General features: G+C 46.0%; 1 protein-coding gene across 1 annotated transcript in view; it reads left to right on the forward strand.

The window, feature by feature from the left end:
• Nucleotides 1–13393, forward strand: part of LOC149327426 (venom metalloproteinase antarease-like TpachMP_B) — a 99975-nt gene that overhangs the window by 38758 nt on the left and 47824 nt on the right. Inside the window, exons 6-7 of the mRNA XM_089564877.1 lie at nucleotides 5250–5386; nucleotides 11728–11780. Of these exons, the coding sequence (XP_089421003.1) occupies nucleotides 5250–5386; nucleotides 11728–11780 (190 nt within the window). The remainder of the gene's footprint in view (nucleotides 1–5249; nucleotides 5387–11727; nucleotides 11781–13393) is intronic.

A 13393-nucleotide genomic window follows, 5' to 3' on the forward strand; every position in this document is an offset into this window, starting at 1 on the left:
TTCCTAGGCCTGTGCTCGGAATTTCACCCGTTTGTTCGCAACATCGGTTCAATTGCTGCGCATTTAGCGCTTCTCCCCGCCGCGGTGGCTCACTGGTTACGGCGCTCGGATGTTGACCCGAAAGACACGGGTTCGCTCCCGGCCGCGGTAGCCGAACTTCGATGGAGGCGAAATTCTTGAGGCCTGTGTACTGTGCGATGACAGTGCACGTTAAAGAACCCCAGTTGGTCGAAATTTCCGGAGCCCTTCACTACAGCGTCCCGCATAGCCAGAGTCGCTTTGAGCCGCTAAACCCCAATAAAACAATAAACCAAACCTTTAGCGCACCTTCTGTCCGAAAGTTCCAAATTATCGCTGTAGTCTCCAGCGTGAAAAGACGCCGACAACACCTCGTGCCTCCTCCTAACGGCGTCGCCTATACTGCACCATTTCGAGCTGACCGCTCCTACCGACGTACACACGGATGCCAGTGGTGTGAGCCTCGGTAAAATGCTGAGCCCGCTCATAACTGGCTTGATAACTACGCCGTTGCCTACGCCAGTGCCACACTCACACACTGAATACAATTACTCTCAAATTGAAAAAAGAATGTTCAGCTATCATACGAACCTTAAGCAAAACTCTGTCTTACCTCTATGGACGCCTTTTTAACGTTGTGATGGACGACCTTTCGCTTTGTTGACTTTCCTACTTGAAAGACCTATCCTACCGCCATTCCAGGTGGGCCCTTCGCCTACACGCATATTATATCCGCATCGGCTATCGCTCCGGCCGCAAGCATCAAGACGCTTATGCCTTCTCCCGCTGCCACTTCTCGCCGAGATCGCCAGTCTTTCCGCCTCTGACGCGTCACTGCCATCGCTTCCAGACAGTGACATACCCTCCGCACAACGAGGATCGCTTCTCTTCTCCCCCTTCTCTCCAACCGAACGGCTGTTTCCATGTCGCGTGCTTTCCGACGCCATGCTTCCCACTTCGAGATTCGTGTTTATCGTCTCTATCGTCGCAACTACAATTTTGATGGATCCAGGTGGTTGCTCGTTTCACTACATCAGTCGTGCACGTAAATGAGGTCCTATTTCCATGCTAACGCTCAAACTGGTCAGGCGGGAGTTTTCAAAATATTTACTCTAATCCGGCTGCGCTTCTACTGGCGCGGCCTGTACAATTTCGTCCTCCTTCGTCCTCAAGGCTTGCCCTCATCTTTCTACTGGGGAGTCGCAGCCTCTGTCATGCCAGGTCAACCGCATCGGCATCAATTTCTATGGTCAGCTTCCGTACACTGCAGCTCGCAACCGTTGGGCTATCTTTGCAGTTGACCATTCGACTCGTGGTATGCCGAAACCTCTTCCCTTCCGGCTGCCAGAGCAACATGCATCTCCTCCTTCTTTTTGCAGCACTTGTCCTTCGTCACGATGCAGCTTGTGAATTACTTAGTGACCGAGGTCGCGTATTCTTCTCCGATGTTGTCAAAGCACTGTTCACTCAATGCGACACCATTCACTGAACCACCTCCGCCTATCATGAGCAGACCAACGGCCTCACCGAGTGAATTAACCGCATCCTAAGGTACATGCTCTGTGTACATCCGGCCAAACCTTTTTGTGCGCCCCTGCGCTTTATGACGAAGCAAACTAGCGGAAATCTGTACAGTGCGCACGTGTTTAGCGTGCCTGTGCTTAGGTTTGATATTTTCGCAAGTTTGCTCCGTCATAAGCTGCAGGAGCACAGAAAACGCGGCCATCAGGCACATCAGCTAATGATTTGGCCGGCTGTAGATAGCTGCTAAGCTCTCCAACTGGGATCTCATTGTTACTTAGGTGACTTAGGTATGCAATGCAGCTACGCAGTCCACTACCGGCTTCTTTCCTTTCCCTCTTCTTTATGGCCCTTATCCTTCTGCTACAATAGATGCCATTCTTCTTCTCCAACCTGACGTCTCTGTAAGAGCCCTGTTTCTGAAGCCGCGCGACATGCCGTAGTCTATCGCCAAATTGCCCGCTCGCTCACGTCTGACACACAGTATCGCCAGATATCCCGCCACGACATCGCTTATACCGTACCGCGCTTCTCTTCTGGCGTCCTTTTTTGGCTCGGATACCGTCAAGTGTTCCTCGACTATCCGCAAAATTTCTTGCCAGATATCACGGTCCTTGCCGCGTCTTTTGGCAGTCATCTTCTGTTAACTACGTCGTGGAAACCCCACTCCGTCTCCAGACGTCCGCCGCTGTGGACACGATATAGTTCATGTACAGCCGGCTTTTTCTGTGCTCCTCCGCTTTGGGACGAAGCAAACTTGCGGAAATTTGAATATTAAGCACTGCCTTAGTGAGACTGTGTTTATATTTATTATTTTCGCAAGTTTGCTCTCTCATAAGCAACAGGAGCACAGAGAAAGCGGCCGTCACGCACGCCAGCTGAAGGTTTGGCCGGCTGTACAGCGCCTCAAGCCCTAGTAAGAAACCTCCATTTTACCTCACCGTATGTCGCCAAGATGGATCCTCTTCTCCCCTAGGGTGATTATAAAGATGAAGACGCACGTTCTTGTGGAAGACGCAGAAGAACCTGCGCTTCAGCGGCATTGCCATCGCCGCGTGTGTATGTACTCGACCTGGCTTATCTCGGTCTGTTTTTGCCGTTGCTCCAGTTGTCCCACTTCCTTTAAAAATACCCCCGTCTTACAATACTAACAACTGTAACAGATGAGAGCCGCGTGTTATTCTAGTCCTCCTGATTGTTTCAGGTACATTATTATCAATCACAAACTGGAAAAATTTGTCTGATACAAATATCTTGGTGTTCAAATAACCTTTAACTTCTTACTGAACGTGAACATTGGCTTCATTAATGCGAACGTAAGTATTATGCTGCCGTAACTTCACTCAAGCAGCTTGACATCTCAAACTCATACTGTGTGAAACTCTAATAAGGCCAAGTCGGCAACGCGTATCGGAAAAATGAGATCCATCTGAACATATCTCAACTGACCTCATTGCATCTGTAGAAAAAACGACCCACTCGTTTCATTACGTCCAATTGTAATCGTTCAGCTACCGCGTCCTTAATGAGATAGCATATGAGACTACGAGAATTAGTTCGTCCTAAGAAAATTTCGCGCTTATCCTCCTTTCACAAAATTTTCATCTTTTGTGCACCGCTTAAAAGCAAAACTCTTTTTCGGCCTTTTTACGTGTCATCACGCGCTGACCACCAGTTTAAGATACCCGTTTCCATTTACCGCAGTAATAATTTCTTCATCTCATTTCTGTCAAAAACTCACATAAAATGAAACCACCTTGGTCCCTCTATTGCATTAATTGTGGATGCGCCATCCTTCAAGTCAGCTCTTACTGACACATTTTTTACGACCGTGTCATTATTAATTTTTTTGAAATATTCACTTCGCACATTTTTGCTTTTTTCGTTCTGCTTTGTACTTATTGCCTCTTTAACGCTGTTCAGATCCTAAGGGTACTAGAATAAATAGCTAAATCCATCAAGCGGTTGATTCTTTGATAAGTTTCTAAAGAAAACATGCTCAAATGAATATTCCTAGAAGTCCAGGAAAACGAAGAGTTTTACTTTACCATCTTTTGCAAGATAAGAAAAAAAAGTGGATTAACATGACTGGGAAATCAACCAAATATTTGAAGCTAAAGGGAAGAATTCAGAGACAGTGCGCCGTGTGGCTCACATGTGGGGAAGCCAAAAGCAATGTAGGGAGAGGGATGAAAGTAAGTGATCTGTTTAACTGATTACAAATGATTCAACCTGTTTATTTTGTTACAAACGCCCAAAGTTTATGTAAATTAAGGCACTGAGTATTATACCTTGCTATTCGACGCCTGTAATAAGTGATGTAAAATGACCGATGTACAGAGATTTCATCTTTCGAAAATTGATGAAGCGCCAACGATCTAGTGGCTCACCGCAAGGCGTCTACTTTCCTCGACAACAATGCAGGTATCCTGCATTTCAAAGTTAAAATCTATTAAAATGTTCCCTTCTGGGCTCTCAGCACTTCTAGCCACAGGAAAGTCGGTCAGAAATCTCATCCACCCTCAGCAAGATAAAGGATATTGGATGACACGATTAGACGGACCAAATATACTAGCGATGAAAGCTCATTCTCGAGAAACAGAGTACTTCTTAAATAAAGTCTATGGGTATGTTTTCTGTACTACTCTGATACGGATGCGGATATTACCTCTGTTATGGAAGACGAAGGCAAAATATCAAGAAGCAACATTACATGCTGACGCGTTTATAGAGAAAGCCGAAGGCGATCGCAATGACAAGATAGCTGTATGCAAGAGCTTATTAATTAAAAGGACGGAGGCAGAAGTAGGTTAAAATAAGAAGCAGCAGACTGGCCCGTAGAAGGGTACTACGCGATGAAGAAAGCGACGTCTCATTAGACACATGATGATTTTTGGCACTTGCGTTGGCGACGTCGGTTGAAGCCAGTTATGTTGGCTATGCACCACGCGACTAAAACCCTTCTTAGGTGCAATTCAAGTTCGTAAATGCGGCGCCATATCGGCCGCACTCGAAGCAATTTTAACGATTCAATTAAAATTTCATGATAGTTTTAGTGGCCCAGGTGTACTAAGGTCTGGAATACTCGAATTGCACGAACCGACTGCTGATGCTTTCATAGAAAGAATGCAGGGACAAGGTTTTACACATTTCGTGGTTCCGCAATACTTCATTCAGGTTTTATTGCTGCAGGAGCACTTGAAGTGGTAATTTACAAAGAAAGGGGTTGTGTCATTTCAATCAATCAATTCACTTTATTCTCCTCCCATGCAGTGGAACGTTCTCCGGGATAAAAGGACCGACTGGGCCTTGACTGAGTCCCGGTGACGTTTACAGAGCAGCGACAGGCAGTATATACGGAGAAATGCTAAACAGTGCAAAATAAAACAGAGTGCACACATATAAAAAGTACATACATATATACAAAGGAAAGAAAAGAATACACATATACAGAGTTATATATCCACAAAATGCGAGGCAGAGGGCAATTACAATTTACTGAAGTACTCGTGTAGCTTTTTGCGCGGACAGTTTTTCATATTTTTATGACGATTTAATATAACAGGTAAATTGTGTTTTATGGACTGCAATTTATAATTGGTGCGACACTGAGGAACGAGCCAAGGCTCGCTGTTACGGGTAGCAACACTGTGTTCTTGGCGTGTTAGTTATTACAGTGCAAGCATTAATCTTTAGCATTTTCTTTTTAGGAAGAAGAAACGGCCTTCGTCCCGAAGCTGAAAGAAGACAATCAAACTGTCGACAAGTCTGCATATGATGCCTTCAGGAATTTTATAAAGAATATGTCTATATTAAGCGACAGTGATGTTATTTTGTTTTTCACGGGGTATGTACTCCTTATGTCTAATACAGAAAACGTTGTTACCGTGTTGATAATGCTACTCTCTCAAACGTAGTCTCGACGACTGAGCACACAATTGCATTCAAAAACGTAGAGAATAGAGCCCAATCACTTGCACTTGTACTAGGCACGCTTAAACGCACTGAACGCAAGACTAAATGGTAGGTAGCAGTTCCAAAAGTCTATATGCGACCATATTTTAGTTCTCGAGCAAATATAGTGGCAATTTCCCGCACTTAGCCGTTCTGTGTGTTTGTTTTTCTGTCTGTCCGTCTGTTCGTCGGTAGGCCGCTTCGTGGCGGGGCGCCCATCGGGATGTGGGCAACCTTTACCGAGTCTCACGAGCCGCATTTATGGCAGCCCCTGGCATTCCAGGGGAGTTGCGGCATATCGCTTAACAACTGCGCCAGGAGTGGTTAGAGGACTCCCAGATATCTATGAATGTGAAGCAGACCAAATCAAGTCTGCATATATGAGCACTAAATCATTATTGCTGTCACTACATTTTCCATCTGTGAACAACGGTTCCGAACACCGGAACTGAACTGAAACTGAAACGCTGGCGCATCTAATTCGGCTTTGGCAGAGCTACGCAAATCGGCCACCGTTTTTTTTTATATATATAAGTTAATACGCTGTTTCGGTACCACCTTCATGCGCTGAGAACCATAATTTATAATCAAAGGTCTAATGGCCGTATCCAAATCGACACTATTCTAAGAAAATCCAAAAATCGGTCAAAGGCAGAAACGCTGAGTATTTTACTCGTCATTCGTCCGCATTTCTCTTTAGCCACGGGAGTCAGACGGTGCCGGTCAGTCCAGCACTTCCTGTTCAGGCAGGAGTATGGCGTTGAATAAAAGACATGGGAGACGTATGCCGTCCTCAGAAAAATGATTCATCAATCGGCAGAGCATGACACGCAGGCTGCCACCGATTGCACAAGACATAAAGTTCTACCGTTGGTGGTTGCAATTATATATGTAATTTCCATATGTTTTTTTTTTTTTTTGTGCGCGTCCAACTGTATTTTCATCGGGCCACTTGCAGAACATTTCCAAGGCCATAAAAGGTCCGAGAATTGCACACTTCTACGTTAGATAATCTTTGAACCACCAGCTATTTTGGCACCTGATTTAAGAAAAGCGTTGCCTAATACTTGAAAGTACGTGTGAGAAACATTGTTGTCATCCTTTGATTAATCCCGCTATCGTCTTACGCGTAGTAGTAGTCACACAAACTGCCAATCGAGCAATCCAGCTCGAGACCTTTTGAAATATTTTGTAGCGCAAGCTCTTAGCGAGAATACTTAAGAATAACGGCCTGAGGGGCGAGTTGGTGCATGATGAAATGAACGCTGGCGCAACGAGGAACACTAACAAGAAAGGGACACCACGTGTGCACACTACCAACTGTTTATTACACGGAAAGGTGGCATATTTACACATAAAGCTCAAGCATAAGATTCATCGCACTATCGCTCTGAACCCAACACGCGGAAAAGAAGCAGCAACGTCAGGACAACAGACAAAAAAACATTTAACCCCTGCAGATAAACTAACAGATTCTATGAAAAGAAATTAGAAGAACCCATCTCTTAGCAAAAGCAGTGTCAAACAATCGTAGCAAAAGCACTCAGAACCCGAAAAAAAAAACACAAAGGAAAATAAAAAACCAATAACAAAATTAACAACCCACCTAAACAAACAACAGACAGCAGCTAGAAATGCAGGGCTGAAAATTCACTCAGTACATGACGTTACAAAAAACTGTCAAGGAAGGAAAACTGTTACAAAAACTGTCAAGGCGCCCAAAAAGCTCAGCTGGTTATGCTCGCGGATAGGCCAGAAGAGGAAAGCCCTGTGCGAAAAGAGGCACGTCAAGCATTTTATCCTGTGCCGTCGGAGTGGTGCACGAAATCCAACTGACGTGTGGAGGGGTCTATATAGGTCAGACTGATGGCTACATCAACGACAGGGCACTGGAGCATGAGAAATCGTTAGAAAACGGAGGCAGATCGAATTTGTCCATACATTGTAAAGACTGCAAGTTTGAGCCAGTGGTTAACGGAATGAGGACTCTGGGTAGGAGTCGCGATCAGGTGGCACGTGAAATTCTTGACGCTTTTATGATCAAAAAGAAGGGAAGGACTTGTGTTAGCGACTCTTCGGTATCCCTCCGTCGAAATGAAGTATCCTTCCTTGGCAGTTTTTTGGGACGTCATGCACTGAGCTAATTTTCAGCCGTGCATTTCTATCGGCTCTCTGTTGTTTGTTTAGGTGGGTTGTTAATTTTGTTAATGGTTTTCTCTTTTCCTTTTTGTCGTTTTTCGGGTTCTAACTGCTTTTTCTTCATATTTTTTACTGTGCTTTTGCTACGATTCTCATTTGTATTTTTACCTTTAATTTTGGTTTGTTGATTTCTGACTGATTTTGCTATTCATGTATGACTGGTTTTGCTACGATTGTTTGACACTGCTTTTGCTAAGAAGTGGCGTCCTCTAATTTTGTTTTATCCGAATCTGTTAGTTTATCTGCAGGGGTTAAAGGTTTCTTGTCTCTTTTCGTGACGTGGCTGCTTCTTTTCCACGTGTTGGGTTCAGAGCAATAATGCGATGAGTCGCATGCTTGAGCTGTATGTTTGTATATGTCACCTTTCCGTGTAATAAACAGTTGGTAATGTGCGAATGTGGCGTCTCTTTCTTGTCAGTGTCCTTGTTGCGGCAGCGCTCATTTCTTCTGAGCAGGAAGTTGGGCCAATTAACGCCAACCACGCTTAAGTTCTGTGTACTCTGCGTCTATGACTTTTAACCAAATTTGAGTACGCTGAACATGCAAGTAGACCACGGCGGACATGCGGATGGAATAGCTGAATGTCGCCCCTGCCATGTGTGCATATATTGGAAAAGGGAAGACCCTTCGGTAGATGGCCGACAAGAAAAGTGGTCGCTTAGATGAAAAAAATTCCTGAAATATAACGTTTTGAAAGGAGAAGGAGACACAATGTCCAAAATATCCTGATAAGTGTGAGATTCTGGGCCTACATGGGAAACAGATAACTTAAATAGTATTCAGATGTCCCGGGGTAAAATACAACCAGTTTGTTTCTCTTTACTATCTCGGGACAAAGTGTGGTTCTAAGTAAAGATCGACCCACTCCCCGACCCGTTCAGTTCAGTTCGACCCAGTCGAGGCTAATGCTAATAAGGTGAACCAACATTCCGTACTCCTGGCGTTATGTGAGCATCATTTAATGCAAAGTTTTTGGCTAGATAGTAAAGATGCCGCGAAACTCATGGCACCTGAATAGCCGGTTAGCCTCCTCACGTAAAAGATATGATCAGTGGCCACCTAATGCAGCATATTTGGTATTCCTCATGCATTTTTTTCCATTTTTTTCCCGTGAAAAAAATTTGCGGGGGCTTAGCTTTGGTTAAGTCTGGTAGATTGCGAAAGCGCGCAGCGCCTCCAACTGAAGGAATGCAGTGCGCCGCGTCTACAGGTCACGCGTGGCTACCGGCCGGCGCTGCGCGACGACTGAAAGCGTCTTGGAACGCAGTGCGCCGCGTCTACACGTCACGCGTGGCTACCGGCTTTTTGATGAAAGGAAATGGCGCAGTAATTCTCTGTCTTCTCGCTGGACAGCCTAACCACACCGTAAAGGAAAGGAGGAACGCCACAACCCGTTCGGCGCGATGCCTTGTTGTTGCGACTGAAAGAAAGAGAACTTGTAGAACGCCGCCGGGCTCTCCGTTCTGCGGCATAGGCGCGTTGCTTAGCCAACCACTCTTGCCTTTCTTCATCTGTCTCCTCGGCACGGCGCCGGCGTTTGCGCGCAGCACGTCGATCCAGCGACGCCTTGTACAACTCCTCAGACATGACTAAGCGGAGAGCGCCTGTCGAGCCCCGTGTATCCTCTCCTAGCGAGCGCCCTCACGCGGCGGGCCGAGAAGGCCATCACGTGGTAGCCCCAGCGCCGAGCGAAGGAATCACTACGGCCGAACAGACGAGTTGGGGTCCCTGCTCTCCTCTGGTTGTTACGTCACGCTGTCACGTGAGCGAAGGAACGATCTCCACCGACGGCAGAAAAGTGCTAGTAGTATTGCTTTCGCAATAAAATTTTCGAAGGGATATTGACGTCTTTCTCGGCTGCCATGTCGCCTTTGGGCTTGGAATTAATTTTCTCCCTCTTTTTAATGCAACACTTGGATGACATCGACCAGTAGCACCAAGTGAGCGCTTGACATCAACTAACCACAGATAGCGCGCTACGTATAGCCTCAGCGCAAAGGGAATCCTGTTGCTGCAACATGCTTGATGAAGAGGATGGCCGCGGAACCATTTCCTACTTACCTTGAGAATTCTTTCCAGGGCTTTCTATGCACAACATAAATATTTCGCTCTTCATAATAGAAACCAGGGGCGCGATTACGAGAAATCGTCTCAATTTTGAGACTCTGACGTCAAAATGACGACACCGCGAGTTGTTGACCGCGGAATCAACCAATTAGCAGCGAGGTTGTGGTGTCTAATAGTAGGGTTCCACCCAGGAAGCATTTAGTTGCGCAATAAGGGACCGTATACTAAAGTTTTGCTGTAAACACGCCGTTAATAATTTGAAGAATGTTTTATTTCGCTAACAAACTATGCTTCAAACTCAACGACATGAAGCAAAAGAAGAAGCGTCCTCAATTTTGCAATTAAGTTTGCTCTTCAGTCACTTTTGCTGCCGCGAGGGTGCGCTGACGCTGGAAAAGCGTCGGTAGCGGCGGCTAGGCGGCGTGAGCTGCCGCCTGATTCAACCGATTCAGCCTTATCCCTCCACGCACATACTCAGCCATCGTAAACATGGCAGCCAGAAAAAAAATCAGCTGATTCGACGGCTGTCCTCTTTTTTTACACATTACGCAGAATCAAAGTACTGCGCAGACGTCTTAAGTGCGCGGAAAAATCTGTTTAAAGGCAGTGATTGCTACGAGTCTGCCGAGAACAATTTGGAAGGAGCGCTTGGCTCGAAAACCGGCGAAGGCAGCTTCAAGGCAAGTTCACACTGGCGAGTTGCAATCGTCGCGCTAGTATTCTAGGCGACCGATTTCGGTCAATTAGTTACGGTTTGCGAAGCACATGTAAAGCGGGGAGGGAGCGTAATAAATCGATTTAAGCCTGTCGCGCGACCTCCGCGACTCGCCAGTGTGAACTCACCTTGCTGCTATCGATGGCAAATGTGCTCCAAGGGCGATGCGTGATTATATTTATTTTTGTTCAGAAAATACCCGGCGACCATGAATAATCACACTGCAGCAACTGCCGACATACGGAAGCAGACCGGTGCAGCTGATGGGAGCTTGCAATCTCACTGCGGGAATTAAGAGCCGGCACGCCCGGTCACTGCGGCAACAATCACTCTTCCGCCTCGTAACCAACTCATGCCGCCCGCTTCGCTTCGGGTTAAGCACTTGATATTCGTGTTGGTGGTGCCGCTCCGTTCGGATGATGCTCGGATGACGCCGCCGGGGATACTGCGGTGGCGAAAGTTTATTCGAAGGAAGTCCACCTTCGCCGCCGCCTTGTCTTCAGGGGTCTCGCCGGAAAGCGCGCACCTTCTGCGACTTAACTTTGACAGTGGTCTCCGCAACTCACCGCAAACACTTGCACAGTCGGTTGGGCTACGCCGACGTTTACTTCATTTTCTACGGTGTCTTGAAACCCACCGGCGGCGAAGGCGCGCACAGGCACTTGCCGCTCCACTGACCGCGCACTCACCCGCACACCTCCAAGTTCAACGCCGAGTTCGTCGCACAGCCATTGTGCTCTTTCCTATGTCAAAACGTCGAAACAACTCGTCCGGCACGTCAAAACCGTCTTCATGCACCCTCTTACACCGCTGCTCGCGCGGCCACCGGCCATGTAAACAACCGCCATTTTCTGTCTCGAGCGGTTTGAGACCACTCGTTCTAGTCTCAAAAAATCGTCTCAATCGGCTCGCATAATTAGGCAAGCAACGTCACCACTTCTGGCGCACTTCTGACGTCGGCCGGTGACGCAAAAAAACAATATGGCCGCTGGTCACGACCGACCAATAGGAACGGGGCAAATGAGACACTTTTTGAGACACTTTCCGATTGAGACGATTTTGAGCAACTCGTAATCGCGCCCCAGGAGCACATTTTTCTAGCAGTGATCACAATTTTATTGGAAATAAGTAAACGTATCTGTAATGCTCAAGCATAATAATCCCAAGAACGCGTTATTTAAGTTTCAGGTTCTTTAAAATACATCTTTCATAAGTTCCCTCTCGTTAAATGATATTTATCTTTCTCATTTCAGCCTTTCGATTGGAAATACTTTAAAAGGAGGGAAAATACATCGTGGAACAGAAGGTACGTATCTGAGGTAACGCAGCAACATCCGCACAAGATAGCAAGCGGGACACTTGATGTTGGCTAGTTGATGCATTACTGCGGAAAGTTGCTGCTCTCGTTGTGTCGTGTCTCTGTCTCTCATGGTGTCTGTGTCTTTTTTCCGCTCCACGTATCTTTTTTTTTGTTGCCACATAGAGCGGAAATATAAGGTCATCGAGACAGCGGTTGAATGAAGTGTACGATTGATGCGTGGTTAAAATAAAGAATGTGGTACTGGCTTGGCTAATGACTAGCAAATTTGAATCTTATAAAAGAAGGTCTTGTCAGATTGGTTTCCCTGCTTTTGAGCTCCTCAGATTAGGTCTAAAGATAAATTGTATTGCTGCAATATAATAAATATTGGAAAAGTCGAAAATCATGCGAGCTTCTAATAACCATTCGTGAGGCCAAATACCCCGCAAACTTACGTGAGTATCATAAAGGCGCTATTTCGCGAGATATTTGCATAGTAAATGTTAGGCATTTCCGAGCCCATCGTAGTCACCCGGAGCATCGCCACCGGCAACACATCCCATTTTCAGTGCCGCCTTAGCTGTGAGCTAGTAATGTCTTCAGTGCGCAATTCAGAACGTACGATGTAGCAGCTGCCCACACTAAAGAGCGGTAGTGCACAGAAGAGTGTGGCTTCGAGTAACAAAATCTTGTTTACATGCCTAGTTCAGAACTTCAGATCCAGGAGCTCTCCTCACTACTCAGGGCCTGTAAACAAGACTGTAGCTTGGCATAAGACATTTTTGTTTGCATGCCTAGGCTGTCCCCGCTAGAGCGCGCTATTATATAATAGACTACCGCTTCCCGTTATAAACTCTTGTTTGCATGCATATCTCACGCCATCTGAAGCAGCACCTGTGCCCAACAGAGCTCGCTAGGGGCTTCACATAACAAATTCTCTTTTACGGGCTTTCTTATTTAGCACAATCTGATGCAGAAGCTCTAGCCACTCGAAATCACTTGCGCACAAATGACTATGTGTTCGCAAAAAAATTGCTGTTTTAAATCTCTACCTCACCGTCTGATGAAGCAGCATTCCCCTAGAGAGCGCTAGCACACAAACGGCCATGGCTTCACATACTAAATTCTTGTTTGCATTCATACTTCCGACCATTTCGTACAGAAATTGACCCCACTAAAGAACGCTAGTACACAAATCATTTTCAGTTTAAGCATTAAATTTTTGGTGCATGCCTATATTCATTCTCATCGGTTTCTTCAAGCACTATAGAAGGTAGAGTTCTCCTCAACCAATCAAGAAAGCGCGCTAAATATGCTCACAAAGAAAATACTTCTTTGTATGCCTGCCGTGCCAATGCTCACTTTGCTCTAATAGCGATCTTTCACAGATAAGTTAAGCTTCTCAGAGCGCTATACACAACTGCCAAGCCGCAATTTTTCATTGTTGTGTAATAGGTGATGAATGTAGGCAGCAGCTGCTCTTGGTACTCGGCACAGTGCATAACAGATTTGGGCCTCTTGGGAGAGGTAACCTGGTGGCTAACCGCGTCATTGATCTTTTCACCATGTGCTTTCAAAGGGCGCTAAAAAGAAAACGTAACCCAAGCAACATTGGCAGA

This window comes from Amblyomma mixtum, chromosome 10 (genome assembly GCF_055824585.1).
Source record: "Amblyomma mixtum isolate Tamu chromosome 10, ASM5582458v1, whole genome shotgun sequence".
Taxonomy (NCBI): Eukaryota; Metazoa; Arthropoda; class Arachnida; order Ixodida; family Ixodidae; genus Amblyomma; species Amblyomma mixtum.